Genomic DNA, 25580 nt, shown 5'->3' with positions numbered 1-25580 from the left:
CTCATTTAATTTTATGTCTTATAGGATTTATACTGAGTACAATATTGTATAACTGTAACAATTCAACTGTAAACTTAAAAATTTACAGCCAATTTTGAAAAATGTGCATCTTAGCTCAGAAAATTGTTACTGAATGTTTCAATGCTTTTGTAATGAAATACTTCTTCTAAGTATGTGGTTATTAAATAAATAATAAACTGAAAAAATATATAGATCTCTATGTTTTTAGTTTGTTAATGGCATCATTTGATATTCAAATTTTCATTTGTATTCAAATAAAATTTTCAATTGCTTGTGGTCTGTATTGGTCAGACTTTTCCTTACTGGGACAAGATACATGACAGAATAACTTAGAAGGTATAAAGGTTCATCCTAATTAAGAGCATCAGAGAATTCAGTCCATAGTTCTTGGTGAAGCAGAACATCACAGCTGAAGCATGAGGGGGAGAAGACTATTCACTTACTGGTGGAAAGAAGGAGCAATTATCAAAGTGGCTAGGGACCAGCTGTAACCTTCAAAGTCAACCCCACAGGGACCTACCACCTCTAACTAGGTTTCATCTATTAAGGTTTCCAGAGCCTCCAAAAATAGTACAAAGGACAAATTTTCAGCAAATGACTTAGTGTAGGACGTTTCATGTTGACACCATAATAAGATCATTGTATACAATGATTTTTTAAAAAATAAAGTTTTATTTACTTATTTTTATTTTTATTTATTTTTTAAAAATATTTTATTTATGGGGCTGGAGTGGTTAAGAACACAGACTATTCTTGCAGAGAACTGGGTTTGAATCCCAGCCCCACATGGCAGCTAACAACTGTCCCTAATTCCATTTCCAGGGGATCTGACAGCCTATTCTGTCCTCTGCCAGCACTGCAGGACACGGGTGCACTTACCTACATAAAGGCATAACATTCATACACATAAAATGAAAATAATAAATAAAATATTTTAAAAAATATTTTATTTATGGTGGCTGGAGAGTTTGCTCAGTGGTTAAGAGCACTGATTGCTTTTGCAGAGAACCCAGGTTCAATTCCCAGCCACCACTTGCATATATGTGAGTGCACCCATGTCTTGCAATGCCTGCAGAGGTCAGAAGAGGCTATTGAAATCCCTGGAACTGAAGTTATAGACCATTGCTACCTGCTATGTGGGTGCTGGGAACTGAACCTGAATCCTCTGTAAAAGCAGCCAGTGCTCTTAACCACTGAGCCACCTCTTCAGACCCTACTTATTTTTATGTGTATGAGTGTTTTGCCTGCATGGAGTGAGTTCACTCTGTGTGTGCAATGCCCACAGAAGCCAGAAGATGGCATCAGATCCCCAGTACTGGAGACACAGACAGTTGTTAGGTTGTTAGCTGCATGTGAGTGCTGGGAACTGAACCTGGGCCCTCTGCAAAAGCACCTAGTGCTCTTAACTGCTGCACCATCTCTCCAACCCCTTGAAAGGTTTTTATTTTTAAAAGTGTTTTTTTTAAAAGCAACCGGATGTGTTGTCTCACACCTGTAATTCTAGAACTTCAGAAGCTGAAGCAGGATGATTGCCTCAAGTTTTAGAAAAACCTTGGCTACATGGTGAGTTCCAGGCACCCTTGGGCAACAGATCTTGTCTCAAAAAGACAAGCGTCTGAGTGGGTATGTAGCTCTTCTAGTAAGTGGCTATTTATGTGTTCACAGAATCTAACTTTTTAATCTTTCCTATATAGTGAGGATATTCATTATTTGGTTGCTTTGATGATTATTGATAAGCCATTACAAATAACAAATGATCAGAAACTGGAGCTACTATTATTTACTCAAGTTTTCAATTTCCATCTAAATATATGTTTGAAGAATGGGTAGCAACAAGAGAATTAAATGAGCTACATAATTTGTTTTTATTTAATCAAGTAACAGGAGTTTGTAATGATGGAAAATATTTAAAAACAGAAGAGTATATTAAAAACAGAAGGTCAATGATGTGAATACACACACACACACAATCCTTGTATTTTAGAAATAGGTTAAGTTTCATGCTATTCTATTTGTTATATGGGGAAAAAGGACTACATGAAGGGAAATTCTCTAAGAAAGTCATTGAACACTGAGTTAATTTTTATTCAAATAATATCTATAATTAAAATCATAGCAAAACAAATTCACAATTATTGAGATCCGTGCAATTTCATTTATATAAATGGACCTCAGTAATTTGACAGCTTATCCCTCTGGGAGAAGGGGGTTATTATGAAAACAAAGAGAACCTTGATCTATCAGAACTTTTTCCAAAAGAATAACGTTTGGCCAAGCTAAAATTCCCCACAGTAACAACCTATATAGCCACATCCATTGACTAAATCGTGTTTATGTTTCTTAAGCTTTAGGGTGATTCTGGCAATTTGTCTACTAAGAACTGCATTAGCAGACTGCCCATTCATTTCCTATATTTTGATTGGAAAACAAAACATGACAAATAGCAATATAAAAGAAAGTATAATCCCAGGATGCAGTTGGAATCTTTGTGCAGACCAGGGGTTAAGTGTCTTGGGCCTGTGGCACTCTTTCCGAAGAACATACCAATGCTGCCACCTGCTGTTCCCCTGCATGTCCTGCAATCTAAGAGTACTGAGCGCCCTTGGGCTTAGAAGGCAGAACAAAATATGGCCAGGTTTAGGAAGCTGTTAACCTCTCAAAAGCACCAACTAGTCTTTCCAATATTAATAATCTAATAGTAGTCTCTAACCGACATTCTATGAAATGCAGAAGTTATCTATCGCAGACTATAAGCATATTGCCTCCTGTTAAGAAAACAGATCCTATAAAGACGATTTTATGTTACAACTGCATTTTTTATATTCTGGGTTTTAGTTTATAAATTTCATAACATTCTTTCTGATTAGTGCTAAATCTGTGCATTGTAATATAGGAAACTTGTTTTCTATAGATATTAATTTGGGACAATTTTATTATTCTAAGGAAAAGTATACATGTCTCTTCAAAAATAGTGTGGCATCCTGATGACTATAATGCACTTAAAGGTAGGAGCCATATTTTATTCAATTTTGTTCTTCCTTTGACTGGTTAGAAATCATAGGCTAAGAAAAGGCTTGTTGAATGAATAGAATCATAAATGATAACATACAGTTCAGAATTTTAGAAATACATAAAGAATGGGTGTCACATCCTCCAAGAAACTACCGTTTATTATCTGTTCCACTTACATGAATTTCATAAATCCAGAAATATTCAAAACTAGTTTTCAGTTTAACCTTCTCCCACAATGAATATCACCATCCCAAACAGGGCACTCAGGTCATTGTTGATTTTAATACTTGGTCGGAACTAAAGTAATATGTGTAGTCTATGTTCTTGTTTAAAATCCTTAATTTTAATAGTTTCTGGTAAGAATTCCAGTTAAAAACACACCAAAAGTAAACTAAAAAAGACATCTCACACATAAGCAGCATGAACAATGCTGATTCATTTCTCGATTCTTTTGTTTATTCAAATATTTAAAACTTCTAATGTGGTTAGAAGGATCAAGGCTAGAGAGGAGACGATATTGATGACCTATTCTCATTTTGATCTCTGACCAATAACTTCAAATGGGTCTTGGGTTGCCTAGTTTTCCTCCTATTTTCTACTCAATTCCTACTGTGAGGTAGCTGTGCACCTCTCCTATCCTACAAGCCTTCAGTATCTTCAGCTTTTCTTCAAGGTAAGCTAAGAATTTGGGAGAACAATCAGTGGACCTCTATAGGTCTCCTCTCATCCACCTGCACTGTGTGCTCTACCTTCCCTAATGATATGAGGCTGCCAACCTATCCATTCTCTGTTTTCTCAAGATCAGGATGCATGTGACTGTCCAGGCTTGCTCCTACAAAATCTATTTTCCCCCTGTGCTGGATAGCTTTAGTGTCAACTTGACACACCTGGGTTGAGGGAGCCTCAATTGGGGAATTACCTCCATTGGACTGGCCTGTGGCCATGTCTGAGGGGCATCTTCTTGATAAGTGATGTGGGAGGGCACAGCCAACTGTGGGTGGTGCCACCCCTGGGCAGGTGGGCCTGTGTTGTATGAAAAAGAGGCTGAGCAGGGGCCAGGGGAGTAAGCCAGTAAGCAGTGTTCCTCCATGGCCTGTGCTCCAGCTCCTGCCTCCAGGTTCCTGCCCTGATTTCCTACCTTGGGCTCCCAGATGAACTGTGACCCAGGATATGTAAGACAAATAAACCTTTTCTTTTCAAAGTTGGTATTGGTCAGAGTGTTTTGTCACAGCAATGGAGAAACAAACTAACATACCCCCCTTTTATAGACTGTCTCCATCAGCACACAAAATACAAGACAATAAAAAGAGAATTCTCTTTCATTTGTTAATTACCAGCTGAATTCTTTGCATCCTTATTTCACAGAAAAAAATATCTCAAGAATTATTTATAATATGCCATTTTCAATAGGCCTGGATACCACCTATAAACAAAAACCAATTCTTACAGGCAAAAAGGTCTTACTGTTTTTAATAAAGCATAGATATGCATTCAATATATATAAATAATAGAATTATGTCTATGACAGAATTTCATAATGGAACAAGGATTAAGAAACTGTCTAAAATCTCTTTGAGGTATTTTAATTATTCTGAAGTGATCATTTTATGTGTACATATACTAAAATACTACACTGGAACTCATGAACATATATAGTAATTTGTCAATTAAACCAACCATGGTGGTGCATGCCTTATAGTCCCAACACTTGGGAAGCAGGAGCAGATGGATTTCTGTGAGTTCAAGGCCAGCCTGGTCTACCTAGTGAGACCCTGTCTCAAACAAACCAACCAACCCACAAAGAGCCTCCTCCCAATGAACAAAAAATTTCAATTAAAAATAAAATAAAACTTTTAAAAATCATTTGAGGGAAATGTTATACAAATGATTGCAAAACTTCTGGGCTGGAGAGATGGCTCAGTAGCCGAGAGCTGGAATTTCTGCTGCAGAAGACTAAAGTTCTATTCCCAGCACCTGTGTCAGGAGGCTCACAACCTCCTGTAACTCCAGCTCCAAGTGATCTGAAACACTCTTCCAGCCTCCACACCACAGGCAGCTGTACACACACACACACACACACACACACACACACACACACACACACACTCAATTTTTAAAAATAAAATTAAAAAAGAAAAACAGTTGAGAGACTGGTCTAAATCCACTATCTCAATGTCCTCTCCAGTTTGCTTGCTCCCACTTACTCCTGTCTGGCTTTTACTTGGAGCACTCCACACAAGCTGTTCCAGCCAATGCCATCTTTGTCCTCCATATTTCTAAATCCAAAGGGCAACTCTTTGATGAAACTATAGGGAGCATTCGGCAGAACTATTTCCTTGCCTTTCAAATTCTTTTTGCCTTTAGGACAGCATATGCTTAGTTCCCCCATTTTCTGTTAGGGTCATAATCTTGTAGTTTAGTTTAAAATATCTGACACCCATAGACAGTATAGATATAAGAATAAAGATGTGAAACTATTACATCATTGACGTTTCCTTATTAAGTAAGGGAAGTTCTCACATAGTAGTGCTGGATAAAAAGAAATATAGGTGGATGGATTAAAAACTACTAAATGGAGAAATTTGGATGCCATATTTGTCCTTTATAATTAGTGGCTATGTTAACTTAATTTCTCTGAGCTTTCCTTTCCTCTTCTGTAAAATGAGGGAAATATTTTTTATGAGGTGTTGTACAAAATAAATGATAAAATGTGCACAAATACTTAATATAATAAGTATTCATAAAATTGTGTTTGATGTTGGAATTACCATAATCCCCCAGTTAGCCTCAGAGGAGAAATTCAGTAGGAAATCTCCCTTTGTCCTGATGGGACCAGGACTGGGAAGTGAGCACAAGAAATGGTAGCTCAAGATCATCTCAAACTCCAAACTGCTGAATGTACTAGTTACTTTTGTTGTGTTGCTCAAACACCTGATGAGAAGCAAGTCAAGGGAGGAAGGACTTCTCTTTGCTGGTGGTTTGAGGATGCAGTTCATTGTGTGAGGAAGGCATGATGGCAGGTGTTCCATGGCTGGCGAAAGAGTGCACATTGGACTGACATCCTCACATCACAGTGAAAAAGAAAGTAGAGAGCAGGAAGGAAGCAGCCTGTCTATAAACCTGAAGGCCCACTGATATGACTCACTTACTCCAAAGAAGCTCTACCATCTAAAAGAGTCAAAAGCTCCCCAAATAGCTATACCAGCTGAGGACCAAGATATCAAATATGTGAGCCTTTGGGATTTTCGTAGTAAACCATATTTAACCGTAATAATGGACATCTCTGCTGTTTCTGCCTGGTGTTTGTGAAGGGTGGCAGTGGAAGAGCTGAGCTTGGCCACTTGCTTTAGCACTTAGAGATGGGAAAACTAAGTAGAAAATAATCTCCCAGTTTGTTATTTTGCAAGTATTATATTTAAAAAGACAAGCAGATGGGGGTGAATATAAAAGGTGAAAAATCAAATAACTGTTAATGTTTATTCTAAAATTGAGATCTGATTTTAGAAACTTGCAGGCAACTGAGCACAGGTTCATGTCAGCTGAGAAACTGCTTTTTTCTCTAGACAACCAATCTAAAAGAGCAATGAGACATGCTGCTTGGTAAATAAACTGTTTCCTGTACTTTGATAAAAATCTTTACAGATAAATGTCAAAGAAAAATAAAGCATCTGAATTTGAATTTTTTAAGTTAAACTGTTTGGTTCTCATTTGTCTATCATATAACAAGAAGACCTAGAGGTTGTAGAAGGTGGAGCAATGCACTCAATGGGGCAATAGTTCACCATTTCCCAAAGTGGACACTGTGTAGCTATTTCCACCAAATTGAGACCCACACTTCTGGCAGGAAGCAGTTAAGGCTCAGGATGCTAATGACATTTACAAGGCTTAAGAAGTTCAGAAGACTTACAAGCCCCCCTCAAGGTTATAAAAGCAGTAAACAACTGCAAAGGAGATAGACTCTCTTGTAGAGCTACCTGCAAGTTGGGCAGGGAGCCCCCAGGGATGCAGGTTTGTATAACCCAGGTAGATTTTTCCATGATGCAGTCAGTTGCCTTTCTAGTAAAGCCACTGGTTTACCGAGCTATGTTTAGGTAGAATTGTTTCTTTGGTTTGTTGTCAATGTCCCATCTTCAGTGAAAGACATTTATTCATGTCTCTTAAGGGAAAGTCACATAACAGCACATAAATTCTAAGATCATACATTTTTGCTCTATAGCCTCCTGATATTTTAAGTGTCTGTTTAAGATGAGCAGATGGTAGAGTTAAAGGACTTTTTAAATAATATTGCTTGAAGTTCCACCAGTGTTTCCTTTCTTCCAATTCAACTGGGCAAATTAATTACCAGCTAGTATATCCAACGAAGCTTTCAAAGGTAGAGTCAATATTCCTGATGAACTAAGATCCCTGTTATTTGTTCAACAAACATTTAACATTCAAAGCTCACTGCAGACTGCTCCAAATCTATATCTAGTTTTATCTCCTGAAATCCCTCACCACCAAGCCTTTCTTGCCAAAGCAATCTATTTTTAGTCCCCCAAATTTAAAAGACACTTCTATTTCTGAATTTTTTTCTAAGAACTGTTTTTTCTAAAGCAGTCTCTTTCCTACTGAATGTCCTTCAAGACACAATTTCTTATTCTTTCTCATTTGTTTATTCATTAAACAGAGACTGATGGGCTATGGTTTGTGTGGCCCCTTAGGGGAATCCTGGAAAAACAGGAATGGGAAAGTCAGAGCAAGCGCCTGACTTTTGTTCTTCATATTCTTCCAGTTAAGCACACATTACACAATGGGTCAAGCCAGCAATTAATCACAGTGATAACTGTTTTAAACATATGAGGAAGAGCCGGGCGTTGTGGCACACGCCTTTAATCCCAGAGGCAGAGGCAGAGGCAGAGGCAGAGGCAGAGGCAGAGGCAGAGGCAGAGGCAGAGGCAGAGGCAGAGGCAGAGGCAGAGGCAGAGGCAGAGGCAGAGGCAAGGGAGAGTTCTTTTAAAAAAAAACAAAAAAAAAAAAAAAAAAAAAAATGAGGAAGAGAAAGTTAGGATAACATTTTTTGAGGAAGTAGTTTTGAATTTAATTTGCAGGATAAGTAAGACCCTAAAGTAGAGTAGAGGGGTCAGTAAATACATTTTCTTTATAGTATCATGACTATTATTAAATTATGTTAATTAAGATATGTTAGAAAAATTCTTGCCTTCCAGACACTCAAACTTATTTGAGCTGGGTATGGAGGCACATCTCCAGCCAACTGGAAGGCTGAAGAGAGAGGGCTGCTTGAGTTCATGGATTCTAGCCAGCACAAAATAATGTCTGCTTCATGATTTTGTATAAATGATTTTATATAAAAATAACACCATCCACCAATATTTCTCCCTCTTATCTTTGCTACCTATGAGTCTTGAGATGAAACCCAATAATGATCTCACATTTGAAGGATAAGAAGCCACCAGAAAAAAGTGCTAGCCAATTGCTCTGACAGCATTCTGAGAAATGACCTATCAGAACTGGTCATATTACTCTGAGTTATACTGGCCAGTCAAGACAAGAAGACTCAGAGGGATGTGAAAGCTCAGGCTTGCAAAGATTACCATGTATCTGGACAAATGCTCTATTCTCCAAACCCTGCAAGTGGGGAGGACATTATAACTTTCCTTTGGAGACACAAGAGAATGATTCAGAAACACGTCCTTGCAGGAAGCTCCCAGAAAGAATGACTAAAACTTCATTCCCTGGCTTGGTACTTGCTGAACATGCAGAATTCTGGGGCCTTGGGCAAAGCTCTGCTTGCAGTGCTGCCCAGGCTAGAAGATAAGGCTGTTCACAGCAACAAAAGCTTTCATGTGAAGATGAACACTGTCCACTAGAGCAAGAAAACACATTACATACTAACAGAGTATCAATAATCAAAGCAAGAAATATGAACAACAGTGAGGTCAAGGCCACTTCCTTACAGCAACAGTCATCCAGTCACAGAGGCATTGATGACTCTGTGAGCAGCGAGAGCCTAAAAGGAGTGAGTAGATGTTCAAAGAGATTCCAAAGGGGGTGTCTCCACTAAAAAGAGACCTTTTAATCCATTCTGTTGCAAGCCTAGGACATCACAGGCAGGTCTAGTAAAATTCGGGGCACAAAGAATGAGTTCTAGATTCACACTGAAGTTTAAACCTAAACACATCGGAGTCCTAAAACACAAAGTGACACTGTTTAGTTAAGATAACTATAAATTTATAGCAAATAACTAATACATGATTACAAAGCCCTCTCTAGAAAGACAGAGGGTTCAGCATAAAGAATTTTGAGGGTATTCAGAGAAAAATTAAGCAGTCTCATGTTTATATCACATAGAGTTCTGATTCTTTAAAATGAGTCATAACCACCAAGTGACTATAAAGAAAATAGTGATAATAGCAAGGAGTAAATAAATGAAACATACACAGAATAAAGTCCATCTGGAACCTAACATACAGAAAGTGAGGAATTTCCATTTAGAGGGGAAAAAAAATCTCACATTAAATGAATGGCACTGACATAATGGCTAGCACTCTGGGGGGTGAAGTTAGAAACCTGCCATGCCTTTATATAACACATATTCTAGGATTCTAGGTGGAATGAATATTTAAATACAAAGTATGGAAACTAAACTAGAAAAATTCACTAAAAATGCCTCAAAAATTACTATGGCAAATGACATAAACAAAAGTTGGCTTTATTCCAGAGATGCAGGGATTGTGGGGTATATGTAAGTCAATACATGTGATAACTCATATAAACAGACAAAGATAAAAATCACATCATCATCTCAACAGGTACAAAAAAGGCCTTTGACAAAATCCAACATGCATTTATGTTAAAAGTCCTAGAGGAAATTGGACTGGAGGGAACATACCTCAACAAAATTAACACTATATACAACAAACCCACAGTCAACATCATTCTAAATGGAGAAAAACTGGAAGCATTCCCATTAAAATCAGGAACCAGACAGGGCTGCCTGGTATCTTCACTCCATTTTAACACAGTGTTTGAAACTCTTGCTAGAGCTATAAGACAAGAAAAGGAAATTAAAGGAGTACTAATTAGAAAAGAAGAGGTGAAATTATCCCTATTTGCAGATGATATATTATATGTAAGAGATCCCAAAATTTATACCAGAAAACTTCTATAAATGATCAATATTTTCAGTAAGGTGACAGGTTACAAAATCAATCTACAAAAATCAGTAGCCTTTCTATACACCAATGACAAGCAATCAGAAAAAGCATTCAAGGAAACCTTCCCATTCACAATAATCTCAAAAAAAATTAGGAATAAGCCTAACAAAAGACATTAAAGATCTCTATAATGAAAATTTCAATACTCTAAAGAAAGAGATAAAGACACTAGGAGATGGAAAGACCTACCATGCTCATGGATTGGTAGAATTAATACTGTGAAAATGACCATCTTACCAAAAGCAATCTATAGATTCAATACAATGCCAGTCAAAACACCCATGACATTCTTTATAGAACTGGAAAAAATCATCCCAAAATTCATATGGAATCACAAGACCCTGGATATCCACAGCAGTCTTGGGCAAAAAAGAACAGCACTAGAGCCTATGGATCACCATACCAGATCTCAGATTATATTACAGAGCTATAGTCATATAAACTGCATGGTGCCAGCACAAAAATAGACATGTAGATCAATGGAACACAACAGAAGATCCAAACATGAGTACATGCAATTTCAGCCACCTGATATTTGACCAAGAACACACAACAGAGGAAAGACAGCATATGGTCCTGGCAGAACTGGATCTCCATCTGTAGAAGAATGAAATTGGACCCATATTTTCACCCTGCACAAAAGTCAGCTCCAAATGGATCAAAATCTCAATATAAAACTTGAAACTCTGAAACGGCTAAAAGAAAATGTAGGTAGTTCCCTCCAAGATAAAGGTATAGGAAAGGACTTTCTGAATTGGACACCAGCTGCTCAGGCATTAAGGTCAACAATCAGTAAGCAGGACCTCATTAAGCTACAAAGCTTCTGTACAGCAAAAGAAACAACCAAGGAAGTGAAGAGGAAACCCACTGAGTGGAAGAAAATCTTTACCAGCTACACATCCAACAGAGGACTAATATCCAGAATATACAAAGAACTCATAAAACACAGAAACGAGAAAATAAACGACTCAATAAAAAGATGGGCTAGACCTCAACAGAGAGTTCTCAAATGAAGAAATAAAAATGGCTAAGAAACACTTTAAAAAGTACTCAACATAGTAATTAGAGAAATGCAGATAAAAGCCACTTTAAGATTCCATCTTACCAAAGTCAGACTGGATAAGATCAAGAGAACAAAAGACACCAAATACTGGTGAGGATGTGGAGAAAGAGGAACGCTCATTCACTGCTGCTGGGAAGCAGTGTGGAGAACTCTCAAAAAAACTAAAAATGAATCTATGATATGATCCAGTTATACTACTCCTTGGCATATACCAAAAGGGCTCATCACTATAGACATACCTGTACATCTATATTTGCTGCTGCTCTCTTCACAATAGCTAAGAAATGGAAACAACCTAAATGTTCCTCAATTAATGAATGGATAATGAAAATGTGGTACATATACTCAATGAAATTGTACTCAGCAGTAAGAAAAGATGAAATTATGAAATTAGGTAAATGGATGGAACTAGAGAGTGTTATACTATGTGAACCAACACAACAGAAAAGTGACATATGTTCTCCCTCATTTGCAGATCATAGCACCAATCTCTTATATGTGAGTATATATCCTGATATTACACCAGGATCCAGGAAAATGTAAAAGAAACATGGCGGTAAAGGAAAAGAAAGAACCTGAAAGGCAGATAGTAGGGAACAGATGTAATGGGGGGTGGGTAGTGGGAGTATTTGGCTTGGAGGGGAGGAAGGAGGGACATGCAGGGAGGCATGGTGGGGGAGGAGGGAACTCAGGAGAGGTGGGGATGGTGGGAGGTGGGTGTTATTGGGGGATGGTGTGTAATGGGGGTACTTGGACTGGAGATGGAGGAGGGAGGTCAGATGAGGGGGAGAGAGAGAGTAAAGATGAATGGATGTTGGGGGCTTGGGAAGCCAGAAGGAATTGTGTTGCCTCCAAAAGCCCCTGAGAAATACACATATGGTGTTTGAACATTAGTGTATATGTATACCTGGGGGCCATATGGAAGAGAATACAGTGCCAGACAGGAGGAGAGATCTCCCTTCAATGGTTGGTCATAGTAGTCCAAGAGACTCCCAAAATAACATAGGCCATTGTCAGAGTTCTTGGTTATCTCACTTGACCTGGAAGATAAGACCCTACTGCTGAAGACAGGACATACTTCAGACACAGGACTTGGAGCAATGGAGCAGGAACTAACCTGAAAGCCCTCTACCTGAAGTTTACTTCTCATAGTTCTAGAGGATACTGTGCAAGCTGGTCTAAACCAGCCCTAAAGCCTAATAACCATAATGACTGGTACAGCAAACTACCTCTTCTGATGCAGTAGGAACACTGTTATCTGGGAAGTAATCATCACCTATATAATTGGGTTTAAGCCCTCTCAACCAGAGTGAATTTACAGGTGGCACTGTAAACACAGCCAAATACACATGGCTGGAGAGGTCATAGATCCTAGAGAAAACCCTATCTCTGTCATAACTCTAGACAAATGAAATTTCTTACCATATGCTAAATATGGATCCTTATATTTACAGACAAGTCTACTGTACACCACTTAGAGAGAAGAAAGAAGCTTCTTTTTGCAACAGATGGAGGCTATTGCAATATCCCACAACTGGTCAAACACAGAAAATGTAAGTCTGAGAGATGTCCAGTCCTAGGTGACATATCTACAGTTGAATCTCTACACCTAAGACTCATGAACAAAGCAGAGCAGGGGGTAGAGAGAAAACTAGGGCATCCCTCAACTCTCACCAGTGAAGTTTCCTTATACAACAGAGTGCAATACACACAGAAGGCCACAACTGGCCAAGTTTTAAAGACTAAGAGACTGTGTATGTTCCTGGATAGGATTCCTATATTAAATCTCACCTACCCATGGCTCAGGGACCATTGCAGAAGAGGGGGCAGAAATATTTTAAGCACCAGGACTGGTTAATGAATACAGGGAAGCAGAAGCTTTTAGGCCACTGGAAGCTTGCACATGTGAACTTGTAGCAATTAAGGCATCGAGCACAGCAACTCAATCAGTCAAGAGCCCAGAGTGTAGCAAGGGAAATAATGGTGGCGGGCCAGCCCTAGTCTGGGAACAGTTGGAGATTGATTACTACTGGGTGAGGGAGAGTAGATTTTACTTACAATCTCTAGATAGACTGACTAGACTCCAGTGGATGAATGTGCACCAAAGGACATCTGGGTACAAATGCTTGACTGGGTCGGAACTAACATGTATGGCAGAATATATAAGGTTAAGTGGGGGATGGGAGGGCATGGAGGAGAGAGGGTCTAAATTTGGTTAAGAATTGTATGAAACGTACAAAACCCCAATAAAAATATTTTAAAGAGAAAAAAGAAATCATTGCTACCTATATATCTAACAAAGGATTAATATCTAGAAATCTAGAATACATAAAGATATTAAAACCAAACTAAATACCAAAACCCAAACAATGTAATAATTAAATAAAATGGCCAGGTAGGTCTTAAAATATTAAATACAAATGCCAAATAAACATACAAAAATGTTCAACACTTTTAAGTCATCAAGAAAATGCAAATAAAAATAAAATTGAGATTTTATCTCAACCCAATCAGAATGGCTATCATTAAAAAGGCAAATAATGGGGCTGGAGAGATGGTTAAGTGGTTAAGAGCACTGTCTACTCTCGCAGAAGACCTGAATTTGAATCCCAGCACCCACATGGTCGCTAACAACCATCTGTAACTTCATTTCCAGGGGATCCAAGCCCTCTTCTGTCAGCATTACAGGACAAGGGTGCACTTACATTCAGCCAATACACTCATACACATAAAATAAAAATAAATAAACCAAAAAATAAATAAAATGGCAAATAGCAACAAATGCTGATAATGATGTCATGAAAACAGAGCCCTTATAAACTGCTAGTGAGAATGTGAACTAGTCCTTGCACTGTGGAAATTACATAAATGATTCTTAAAAAACAAAAATGAGGGGGCTGGAGAGATGGCTCAGCAGTTAAGAGCACTGGCTGCTCTTGCAGAGGACCTGAATTCAATTCCCAGCACTCACATGGCAGCTAACAACTGTCTGTAACTCCAGTTTCAGTGGATCTGATGCACTCTTCTGACCTCTGTGGGCATTGCATGACATGTGACATGGGTGCATTTACACACATGCAGGCAACACGCTCATACACACAAAATAAAAACAATAAAATTAAAAAATGAAAATGAAAACAAATGCTAGTATTATCACACACACAGAAAGAGAGAGAGAGAGAGAGAGAGAGAATGAATTAACCTTGAAAAACATCTCTGGGCTATTTATTATGAGAAGCAAATCATAAATATCTAAAAATAGGGGCCGGAGAGATGGCTCAGCAGATAGGAGCACTGTTGCTCTTCCAGAGGACCCAGGTTGGGTTCCCAGTGTCCATATGGTAGCTCACACCTGTTCATAATTCCAGTTTCAAGGGATCCTATGCCCTCTTTTGGCCTCCACAGGCACTGCATGCATGTGGTGTACTTACATATATGCAGACAAAACACTCATACACATAAACAAACAATTGGGAATTACCAGGAGTATTGAAAATAGATACGTGTTTGTACAGGCCCAGCATACTTACTTCACTTGCATTTACTTGTAAAGTACACACACACAAGGAAAGAAATGGCCATCAAGATATGAATACTGGCCACTTGTCCTTTGTTTGGGAAAAAGAATAGAACAGAACAGAAAAGACAGAAGTGAGACATCCTGGTTTTAAGGATGTAAGCTAGGATAATCAAATTATTAAGGAAGCATATAAACTAGGAGACCTTTAGATGCACAGTCCTTTATATAAATGTATGGGAGAAACTTGAGGACCCCTATGTAAAATGCAGCATGGTGTAGGGAGAAGAAACATTCTAGACATCTCTTTCCTCAAAATTATATCCATTTCCCTTGTCTTATGTTACAATGTTCATTGTACATTTTCCCATTGCCTCTCTTCCTTTATGAAGAGATCTGAGGATCTACAGTAGGAAAATCAGCTCTGTGGAGTTCAGGCTCAGCTACTCCATTACTTACTGATTAAGAGCTCTCCTCACATGCATAACAAGGAAGAAATTAAGGCAATAACGGCATTTGAAAAGTGCCTCCCTCTTTTTGACTGTAGTCTCTCCTGCTGATTTTCTAATAATTATAGGGCAAGGCAGGGCAGGGCAGGTTCTAAATTTATGATCTCTAAAATCAGGGTTGAAAAAACAATCAGCCTCAAGTTTTCTTCTAATCCTAAAATTCTATAACGCTCCCAATGTTTACCATTTTATTCTAGCACCATGAGCCAGATACCAAATAAGCATCGAGAAGACTTTAGAACACAGGCCCCTAGAAGCTTATAAATAAAACATATCCATTCTACTGGCACTTGTTGAGCAACTAGTGGTATAAGACATTGTGTGCAACATAGTTCTTGATACTGGGTGGGTTAGAGTGGCATGAAGGACCTTTTTCCTCATATAGTTTTTGGTTTAATGGAAAAGACGCTAAAAAATAAGGACTACGATAAAATCATTGTGATTTAGCAGCATATGCCAAACAGGCCTAATTTGGGAAAAGAGTGGGGAATCGTCTAAGATGCTGGTTAAAGAAATATTTCTACTCCACTTAGCCTCTTTTGGGGACAATACTCATAGCAAATAAAAACGTTAGTACCCATAATGTGCTGTTAGCCAGTGGGATCCCAATGACCCCAAACATTATAGCCATTGTCATTGCTCTTAGTTACCCTCAAAAACTTGATAGAAAGACTTTGTTGCTGAAGACAATACACACTTGAGTCAAAAACATGAAGAAATCAAGTGGAACTGGAAGTTTCATTCCTATTGGCTAGCTTCCATAGTGCTGGAAGGTGCTACCCATCAATCTTATCCAGCTGTGAATCCTGAGAACTACAAAAATTACTAGTCCCTCCCATCCCCCAGTAAGAACAAAGAAAAAGAAATAGACACAGTTCTTCCTGTCAGGATCTTCTAGAACAGGGCACCCAGCCAGGATGTGTGTGCTATCATATATGGGAGATGTATTAGTCAGGGTTCTCCAAAGAAACAGAACCGGCAGAATGAATATGTATAGAGATTTATCAGCTTAGCTCACAGGATAGAGTCCGAGTAGTCCAATGGCTGCACCACATTGGAGAGGCTGAGAATCTGTAGTTGCTCAGTCAATGAGGCTGAATGTGTCAGTAGTTCCAATCTGGCACTGAAAGCCTGGCAAATTCCAAAAGATCAGCTAGTCTTCAGTCTACAGCAGCAAGACGAACTCACCAGTGAGAGAGAAGGCAAGCAGCAAGAAGCTGGGTGTTCTCCTCTGCCGTGGGCCTTTATATGACCATCAGAAGGTAACACCCACATTTAGGGCATGTCTTCCAGCTTCAGATGATCCAATTAAGATCTCTCTCATTTCAGTTAATCCCAGATCTGGTCAAGTTGCCACCCAGGATTAGCCATCACAGGAGACAAGAAACTAAACTGTCCAAGGGGTATAAAAAGCTAAGCTTTTCTTTATTTGAGGGCCTTTAGAGAAATATCTCTCTTCAGGATTGTACCAGTACAAATAAACTATTCTTGCAAGGTTTGGGATCCTGGGTTTTTGCTCAGATTGTCTACTACAATATGCCCATTAGCACAATAGTGACACGAATGTTAAAGGTGTAATCAAACACCTTCTGATTTAATTTAAGGCCCGCTCCACAAGATGGAACCCATACCTGTCTATCATCATTATTGGGACCAAGAACCCGAGGCTTGATCATGAGCCCTAGGAGAGAATTGGCCACGAATATTCTACTAAATAGACTTAATATTAAAACAACTTCTAATGACTAATTGCTATAATCATAGATTAACTGTATTGCTCATCAGTGAAGCTGCTTCTTGGAGTAGAAGGCAATTATCACAGAGACCTAAAACTGGTCAATGTACAGAGAAAAAGAGACTGCAGATTCTTACCCCTACATAGGACATCTATATCACACCTCTGTCCCCTGACCCCCAAGGCTCAGGAATCTTCTTCATGGATGAGGAGGCAGAAAGACTGTATGAGCCAGAGGTGTTGGTTGGCTACAAGGAAATGGTGTTTTCCAGACAGCAGGACAATGGAACATATAAACTCACAGCTATTGTGATGGAAGACCAGCTTGAGCTCAACTTGGACAACATCACAGCATGGAGAAGGAAGTCCCACCTGTAACTAAGGAGCTAGTGTTATATAATAGCTACTAGGTGAGGAAGAGTCAATTTTCTTTAAGGGTTTGGCCTCAGTAGACCAACCATGCACTAGGCCTGGGTCCGCACTCAAAGTACTAGGACAACAAAAATTGGACTCAATGGGAAAAAGAAAAAGGAACACGAAGGTTGTGGGTAGGGAGGTGGGGTGGATGTGGGAAGAGTTGGAGGGAGGAGGTCATACGATAAAAATGCACTGTATGGGACCCTCAAATAATTAATTAAATAAAAGTGAAAGAAGGATTTCTAAGCCATATCCAAATTTTAGTTAGGAAGCTATTCACCAACTTCCTCATTTTTTAAAAACTAGTGGTTTTCATCAAAAATGAGCAAGGCACTAAAAGAACAGTCAGCAATAGGGAAGTCTAGGTATGCACTGGAGTGTTGGGAGGTGCAGCTGAGGGGTTCACAGCAGCAAGAACGCAGATGATAATAATGCCTAGGATTGCTTTGGAGACTGAAATAAGCTTTGTAATATTAATGCAGACAGACCAACACAGTTATACAGGAACTCATGAAAGTTAATCAGATGGTCCTTGAAGTGTCCCGTTTTCCTAGCTCATGGACTTGGATGTATTTCCTTGTCACATGTGGTTTATAGCATAGTCATGTTATTTTCATTATGTTCCAGGCATTCTCATGAGACTTTTTACAGTCTGGATTCTAGGGGAACTGCATTATATATTTCAACCACTAGATGGCAATATACGACTTCGTAAGTGGATGTCTTTTTCCCAGGCACTGAAATGTCTAAAAATAAAATAAGTAAGAAATGAAGATTATTCCAAGAAACATAGAGAGGATACAGATTAATATCTCATACAGAAGTGACTATTAAGATTTATAAATTTGGGGTTGGAGAGGTGGCTCAGCCAGTTGTTAAGAGCACTTATTGCTTTTGCAGAGGACTCAGGTTTGGTTCCCAGTACCCATATGGGGCTTCACTACAGTCTGTAACACTAGTATCAGAGGATCTGATGCCCTCTTATGGCCTCCACAGGGCTACCTTCTGAACGCACATGGTACAAAAAAACTCATTCAAGCACACATACTCACTCAAGTACATATGCATCATATACATAAAAATAATTTTAGAGGATATATAAATTAAAGAGTATAGAGACTTTTTCCTACATCTTTTGTTATAGGAGTTGGGAGAGGGGAAACAGATTTGGTCAAAGGAAACAGAGTTTAGTTATGTAAGATGACCAAAACCTATAGTTTTATTGGACAACAGAATACCTATAGTTAAGAAAATTGTAGTATATACTTAAAACTTTATTAAGAGGGCAGATCTTATATTAAGTGCTCTTACCACAAAAGAAAAAATAATTAAAAAGAAAAGGCAAGGAAAGCATTGGAGGTGATAGGTATGTTTATAGTATAGATTGTGATGTTTTTCTGTATGTATGCTTATCTCTAATCTCATAAAATTTTATATTGCACGCATTAAAGATGTATTCCTTTCCATAAGTTGATCACACCTTCCATTCATAATATGATTTTTCTAAAAGTGATTCATATAGGGCTAAAAGCTGAGGCTAAGATCCTCTCTAAAACCTTCTCCAGTTTTGAATTTTTTCTCTTCTTTCTTTTTTTCTTTCTTTCTTTCTTTCTTTCTTTCTTTCTTTCTTTCTTTCTTTCTTTCTCTCTCTCTTTCTCTCTCTCTCTCTCTTTCTTTCTCTCTCTCTCTCTCTCTTTTTCTTTCTTTCTTTCTTTCTTTCTTTCTTTCTTTCTTTCTTTCTTTCTTTCTCTCTTTCTTTCTTTCTTTTTGTGGAGGAGGGTAAGGCAGTCTCACTGTGCAGCCCTGGCTGACCTGGAACTAACTATGCAGACCAGGCTGGCCTCCAACTTGCAATGAGCCTCCTGCGTTACTCCTGAGTGAGGGATTACAGCTAGATTTCATATCAGCAAGGGAAACTGGCCTGATAAAACCAAAGCTCAGAATGCAAGTACATATACTTAAGAGAAATGTATACTCTCCCTGCCCTGCTTAACACCTCTATTGCTTTTGCTTCCCGTATATGATTCCAAGTACAGGGCTTGTAGCTTCTGGACTCCTCACACCTGCCTTTGGCTGATACTGTCTGGCTGATCTCTGATCCAGGAATGGATCTTGACGACACCCAAACACTCCCACTGTCCACATGTACATTACAATTTCTAACCTGGCTGCTGGCATGCCTCCCTCCTTCTTCCTATTCTCAGCATTTCTGTCCGGAAAAGTGCAAACACCTCCTGCTACCATCTCACCTGTGCTGAGTCACAGTGGTAGGAATGGGATGTCTGTGGACTTAGAAGTTTCTGGTGACAGTACATCAGGAACTTTCAGGAATATGGAGCAAATCTTGGGTAACCAGCTTCCCCCTTCTATCCTCAAAAATGAGTAAAAGTTGTCAACTTGTAAGGATCTATGCATGTAAAGCACACTCCCAAATTAGTTTTTTTTTTTTTTTTGGGGTTGTGTGTGTGTGTGTGTGTGTGTGTGTGTGTGTGTGTGTGTGTGACATTATTGCTACAGAGGGGTGAATAAGCATCGATTCACACCAGACAGAGAACTGACAACAGATCAAAGTAAGGATATCACTGAAGTCCAATTTGGTGAACCAATGAGTTTTATTGGAGTTACTAACAGGAATACGGGTGAGGGGTGACTTACAGGAGCAGGAACGACTCAAAGATATCTGTATCACCAAAGCCCACCCCAGCATGGGTGACTGCTGATAAAAGCAGAAACCCTGGAGCACACTGTACAACTTCCCGGTAGCTCAATAGTTCGGGGAGTATCGCTCAGCAGTTCTTACAGCTTATATAGGTGTGGGAAGGGAGAAGCCTAGCATATCTGGTCACTTTCAGGGACTTACTGAAGCCTTTGAGTGGCTTACTTCCTAAGCTTACAGAGCTTCCTTGCAGGATGGACTATTTCACCTCCCTTTAGAACAGCCTGTTTCTTAAGAGGCTTCCCTTCAAGATGGAATGTTTTATTTCAAAGGAAATTGCAACATGGATATTTGTAGATTTGAGTCTATTGGAGGAAATACAGGAAATCAGGCCTCATCAAACATACTCTAGCCATCATGCATTTTTCTATTAAAAAGGAATGAAACAAAGGCTGCTATCTAATGTCAGTAACGTTAAACCAAAAGCAGCACTTGAAAACCACTTTGAAAGAAAAAGATGAAGGACTAGAATATTAAAGACATCAGTAGTTCACAAAACACTAACACTGTCATTAGATATAACACACCAAATGCTGACGTTTTCTGTGTGTGTGTCTAAGTCAGTGTCTTGCTATGCAGGCCACACTTGTCTCAAATTTATATCCTCTTCTCTCAGCCTCCAGAGTACTGTGATGACAGGGACATGCCACCAAGCACAGTTTCAGAGTAGTGTCTACGGTCCTGAGAAAACTTCCACTTTACATCATTAATTACTGGCCTTGTTCATAATTTTATTTCAACTCCTACATCAATGTGTAGTTTTTTGAGGGGTTGGCTTACATGAAATTGCCAATTTATGATAATTTTGACCAGCAGAGTCACAATTCTTGTACATATCAACTATATCAGTTACTTTGACAAAATACCTGACAAAAGAAACTTAAGGATGGTAGAGTTTATTTTGGCAACCAGTTGAGGTATAGTCCATCCTGGTGGCAGAACTGTAGAATGAGGATCAGGAGCTCAAGCTCATCCTGAGCTTCATAGCAAGCTCTAGGCCAACCTGGGCTATATGAGACCCTGTCACATAAAACCAAAAAAGTAAAAAAAAAAAATAAAGAAAAGGAAGAATAGAAAGAAACTGTATTGCTGATAAAAACAGTCCTTTTTGGTTTCCTTATTCTCCTTTTATCCCACTCAGTCTAGCTTGGTTTAGGAGTAACCCAGTCTTTGGGTACCACTCTCTACTCTGTCTCAGTTCACTGAAAATTGAAATTCACAATCAATACCCCCTAGGACATATGAAGAATTGGTATCATGAGGACAAGATCAGACTCCTCAAGGAATGCTTTCTTGGAGATTTCCCATTTGTCATTTCTTCAGTGGATAAAATAAAAATTGAACTCTTGGGTAGCAAATCAAAATTTCTCAGGCTGACAAAAAATTGCTTTCTTAAACAAAATCTTTAATGTTTTAATAGTTTCTCTGCATATGAAAATCAAGAATATAAAACAGTGATTTAGACTTGTTAAATAATATGATAGTCTACTTAACGATTTTAGTAAGAAAATGCTTTTTACCTTTCCTTATTCAGACAAAGGAATTTCCTTTTAATTTTAGTTCTTGTATAATAAACTTGGCTCTTTTAACATAATTTTAGCTACTTCAGGATAATTTATACTCTGTCCCACCCATCTATCTATTCATCAACAACGTCAGGAAATTTCCTCAAACAGAAGTAAAAACTTAGTTACACAGAGAACGAAAGGACAGGCCATGAAAAAACTCAGCAAGAAGCTGCCATGGACACCTTTTCCTCAAGATGGCTGTGCTGGATAGCTTTAGTCATCAACTTGACACACCTGAGTGGAGGGAGTCTCAGTTAAGGAACTGCCTCCATTGGCCTGGCCTGTGGCCACGTCTGTGGGGCATTTTCTTGATTGTTGAATGATGTGGGAGGGTCCGGCTTGTGGGCAGTGCCACCCCTTGGCAGGTTGCGCTATGTTACATAAGAATGCAGGCTGAGCATGGGCCAAAGGTAAAAGCCAGTAAGCAGCTATCCTCCATGGTCTGTGGTCCAGGTTTCTGCCTTGAGTTCCTGCCTTGGCTTCCCTTGATGATGAACTGTGCTGTAAGCCAAATGAATCCTTTCCTCCCCAAGCTGGTATTAGTCAGGGTGATTTGTCACAGCAACAGAGAAGCTAACTAGAACAATAGCCATAAGGACACTGCTCTACTTTTGGGTCCACCAACTGCACAGCTAAAACTACTCTGAATTTTTTTAAAGGAAGGGTAATAAGAAAACCATTGAATTTTTAACTAGGTAAAAACCACCCTGTGGGTTTCAACTATGTCCCAGACTTTAACATCAGGAAGTAGTCTATAATCAGTTTTTGAGACATAAAATCTGTAAGAAGTGTTGTATGAAGTTACAAAAGCTCAATAAAAACTTAAAATAACCTGTAGACTCTAAAATATATCTTCACTCAGAGAGTGAAGCAAATCCATGCCCTCTCAAAGAAATCCCATTCCTTGAATAGGTACAACAGCAAGGCACACTCACAGTTCACAATGTCACCTTCAAGTTCCAGAATCTGAGGAATCGGCATGGTGAGGACAACGAGGTCAAACTGCTCAGGGGAGCCTGTTTCCTTTGAGACTTCCCACTTGTCATTCCTGAGGTTGATCTGGGTCACGCACTGTCTGAAGAAGACTTCAGCACCTGCTCCAAAAGCAAAATCATCGCCATATTATCACAATTTTCCATAAGAATGAGGGAGAAATGAAGTCATAAACCAGATCCACTCAGCTGAACCAAGTCCCAACCATCTTCTGTATGCACCTCTTTCTTTCTAATTTAGCAGCAGTTCCTCCCCTTCTACCACTTGTACTCTTGGACTTCCTACAAATGCTTGTTTTGGAGATAATAAAACTACTACAATTACTATTAGTACTACTGCTAATAATAATAATACTAGTAAAAGTAGTAGCAACCATAGCCTCTTACCATTAAAAACTTACTATATGCCAAGTATTGGATACACATTATCCCAATTTATTTCAAAAATAGAAACAGATCTCATTTTGTGGCAACGTGATTTGGAAATATATACAGCTGACTCTAAAGCTTGTCACCTTTGTACAGTATCTATGAATACATTTCAGTAAAAGTGTTGGCAAGTAATTCTAGTAACAACTAGCAATGTTCCCTGTTAGATGGTCTTATAAAATGTCCATATCGGAGAAATTCAAGTCTTCATCAGAAATCAGAACTAAGAAAACATTGACCATCTCATCATATTATTTTTTCCTAGCATGTATTGCCAAATATTCTAATAATTTGCTATTTTTATATTGTCTTCCCTTTTAATCTTAGATGCTAATTTTAGAGCCACAAGCATTTTTAATGGCCATGTTGTTTCTGTGTATAGTATATGTGATGGTTAACACTGATTGTCAACTTGTCACAACTGATCTAGAATCACCTAAAACACCTGCCTCTGGGCATGCCTCTGAGGGATTATCTTGTTAAATTAATCAAAGTAGGATGGCTAGCCTAAATGTGGGTGGCACCATTTAGGATTAGAATAGAAGGGAGAAAGCTAGCCGAGGACAGCATTCACTGTTCACTGTTTCCTGACTGAGGATGCAAGGTGGCCTGCTGCCTCAAAATTTTGCAGCCAGGACGTTCCTACCATGATGGACTGTACCTTTGAGCTATAGGCCAAACTAGACCGTTTCTTTCTTAAGTGGTTTTGCCTGTGTATTTTTATCATAGCAACAGGAAAAGTAACAGAGCACAGTACGCAATAAAAATGAAGCATTTACTCATCACTTGCTTAAAAAATAAATTATAAACCAGTAACTAAAAGAAATTTCAGTTGGGTCATTAAGTCTCCTTAGTACACTGACACCTCAAATTTCAATTTTGTGAAGAACTCTGATTTAGAAACAAATCTGAGGAGGGTTACTTCATTCTGATCAAAGGAACAATTAACCAAGAAGATATTACAATCCTTAACATATATCCACCAAACTCCAGTGCACCTAAATTTATAAAAACAACACTACAGGACTTTAAGACACAGATTACCTCAATTCAGTAATAGTAGGGGATGTCAATACCCCACTGGCTCCACTAGACAGGTCAACTGGACAAAGAATAAATAGAGAGACATCTGAATTAAATGATACCATACATCAAATGGACCTAACAGACATCTTTTGAATATTCCAACCAAGCACCAAACAATACACTTTCTACTCAGCACCCCATGGAACTTTTTCAAAAATTGACCACATACTGGGCCACAAAACAAACATCAAGAAATAAAAATGCAACAAGGCTCAAAATCAACACTGGATGAAACTCTAATCACTACATGAACTCATGGCAATTAAACAATACACTCCTAAACAATGAGTGGCTCAAAGGAGAAATTAAGAAAGAAATAAAAGAATTCCTGGAATTCAGTGAAAAGGACAATACAACACAACACAACCTCTGGGACACTTTAAAAGCAGTCCTAGAGGGAAGTTTAAGGCTCTAAGTGCTTACATTAAAAAATTAGAAAGAGTCCAAAAAAATGCCCTAACACTGCAACTCAATGTTGGAAAGGCAAGAACAAATGAAATCTAAATCCAGAAGAAGAGAAGAAATAACCAAAATCAGAGCAGAAATTAATGAAATAGAAACAAAGACTACAAAGAATCAATGAGTCTAAGAGCTGGTTCTTTGAAAAGCTACACAAGATAGACCCTTAACCCAGTTAACCAAAAGAAAGAGCAAATCCAAATCAAGAAAATTAGAGATGAAAGGGGAAACATCATAACAGACACCCAAAAGATCCAGACCATTATAAGGGACTATTTAAAAAATCTACATTCTACTAAATTTGAAAATCTAAAAGAAATGAATGGATACCTAAAATCATGGGAACCACCAAAGTTAAACCAAGAAGAGATTAATAGTTTAACCAGACCCATAACATTTGAGGAAATCAAAACAGTAATACAAAGCCTCCCAACTAAAAAAAGCCCAGGCCCAGATGGATTTATAGCAGAATTCCGCCAGACATTCAAAGAAGACCTCCAACCAATACTACTTAAATTATTCAAAATGATAGAAACAGATGGAGAACTTCCAAATTCCTTTTATCACTCTAATACTCAAGCCAGGTAAAGACACAACAACAACAACAACAACAACAACAACAAAAACTATATCCCAATATCCTTAATGATCATACATGCAAAAATTCTTAACAAAATACTTGCAAACCACATACAGACACACATCAAAAAGATCATTCACCATGATCAAGTAGGCTTTATCCCAGAGACGCAGTACTGATTCAATATATGCATCAATAAACATCATTAATCATATGCAGAAAAGGCTTTTCACCAAATTCAGCAGGCATTTATGTTCAAAGT

At 38.5% G+C, this 25580-nt stretch overlaps 1 protein-coding gene across 4 annotated transcripts in view; it reads right to left on the bottom strand.

The window, feature by feature from the left end:
* The window catches only part of Rnls (renalase, FAD dependent amine oxidase), a 349461-nt gene that overhangs the window by 312433 nt on the left and 11448 nt on the right, over positions 1-25580 (bottom strand). For 3 of the 4 annotated variants that reach the window (XM_008837851.3, XM_029565791.1, XM_008837852.3), the window contains exon 4: positions 22708-22866. In XM_008837851.3, the coding sequence (XP_008836073.1) occupies positions 22708-22866 (159 nt within the window). The remainder of the gene's footprint in view (positions 1-22707; positions 22867-25580) is intronic. The other variant, XM_017799312.2, reaches the window with a different exon arrangement.

Source organism: Nannospalax galili, unplaced genomic scaffold (genome assembly GCF_000622305.1).
Source record: "Nannospalax galili isolate Female #2095 unplaced genomic scaffold, S.galili_v1.0 scaffold498, whole genome shotgun sequence".
NCBI lineage: Eukaryota > Metazoa > Chordata > Mammalia > Rodentia > Spalacidae > Nannospalax > Nannospalax galili.
This window is presented reverse-complemented; position numbering and strand designations above follow the sequence as displayed.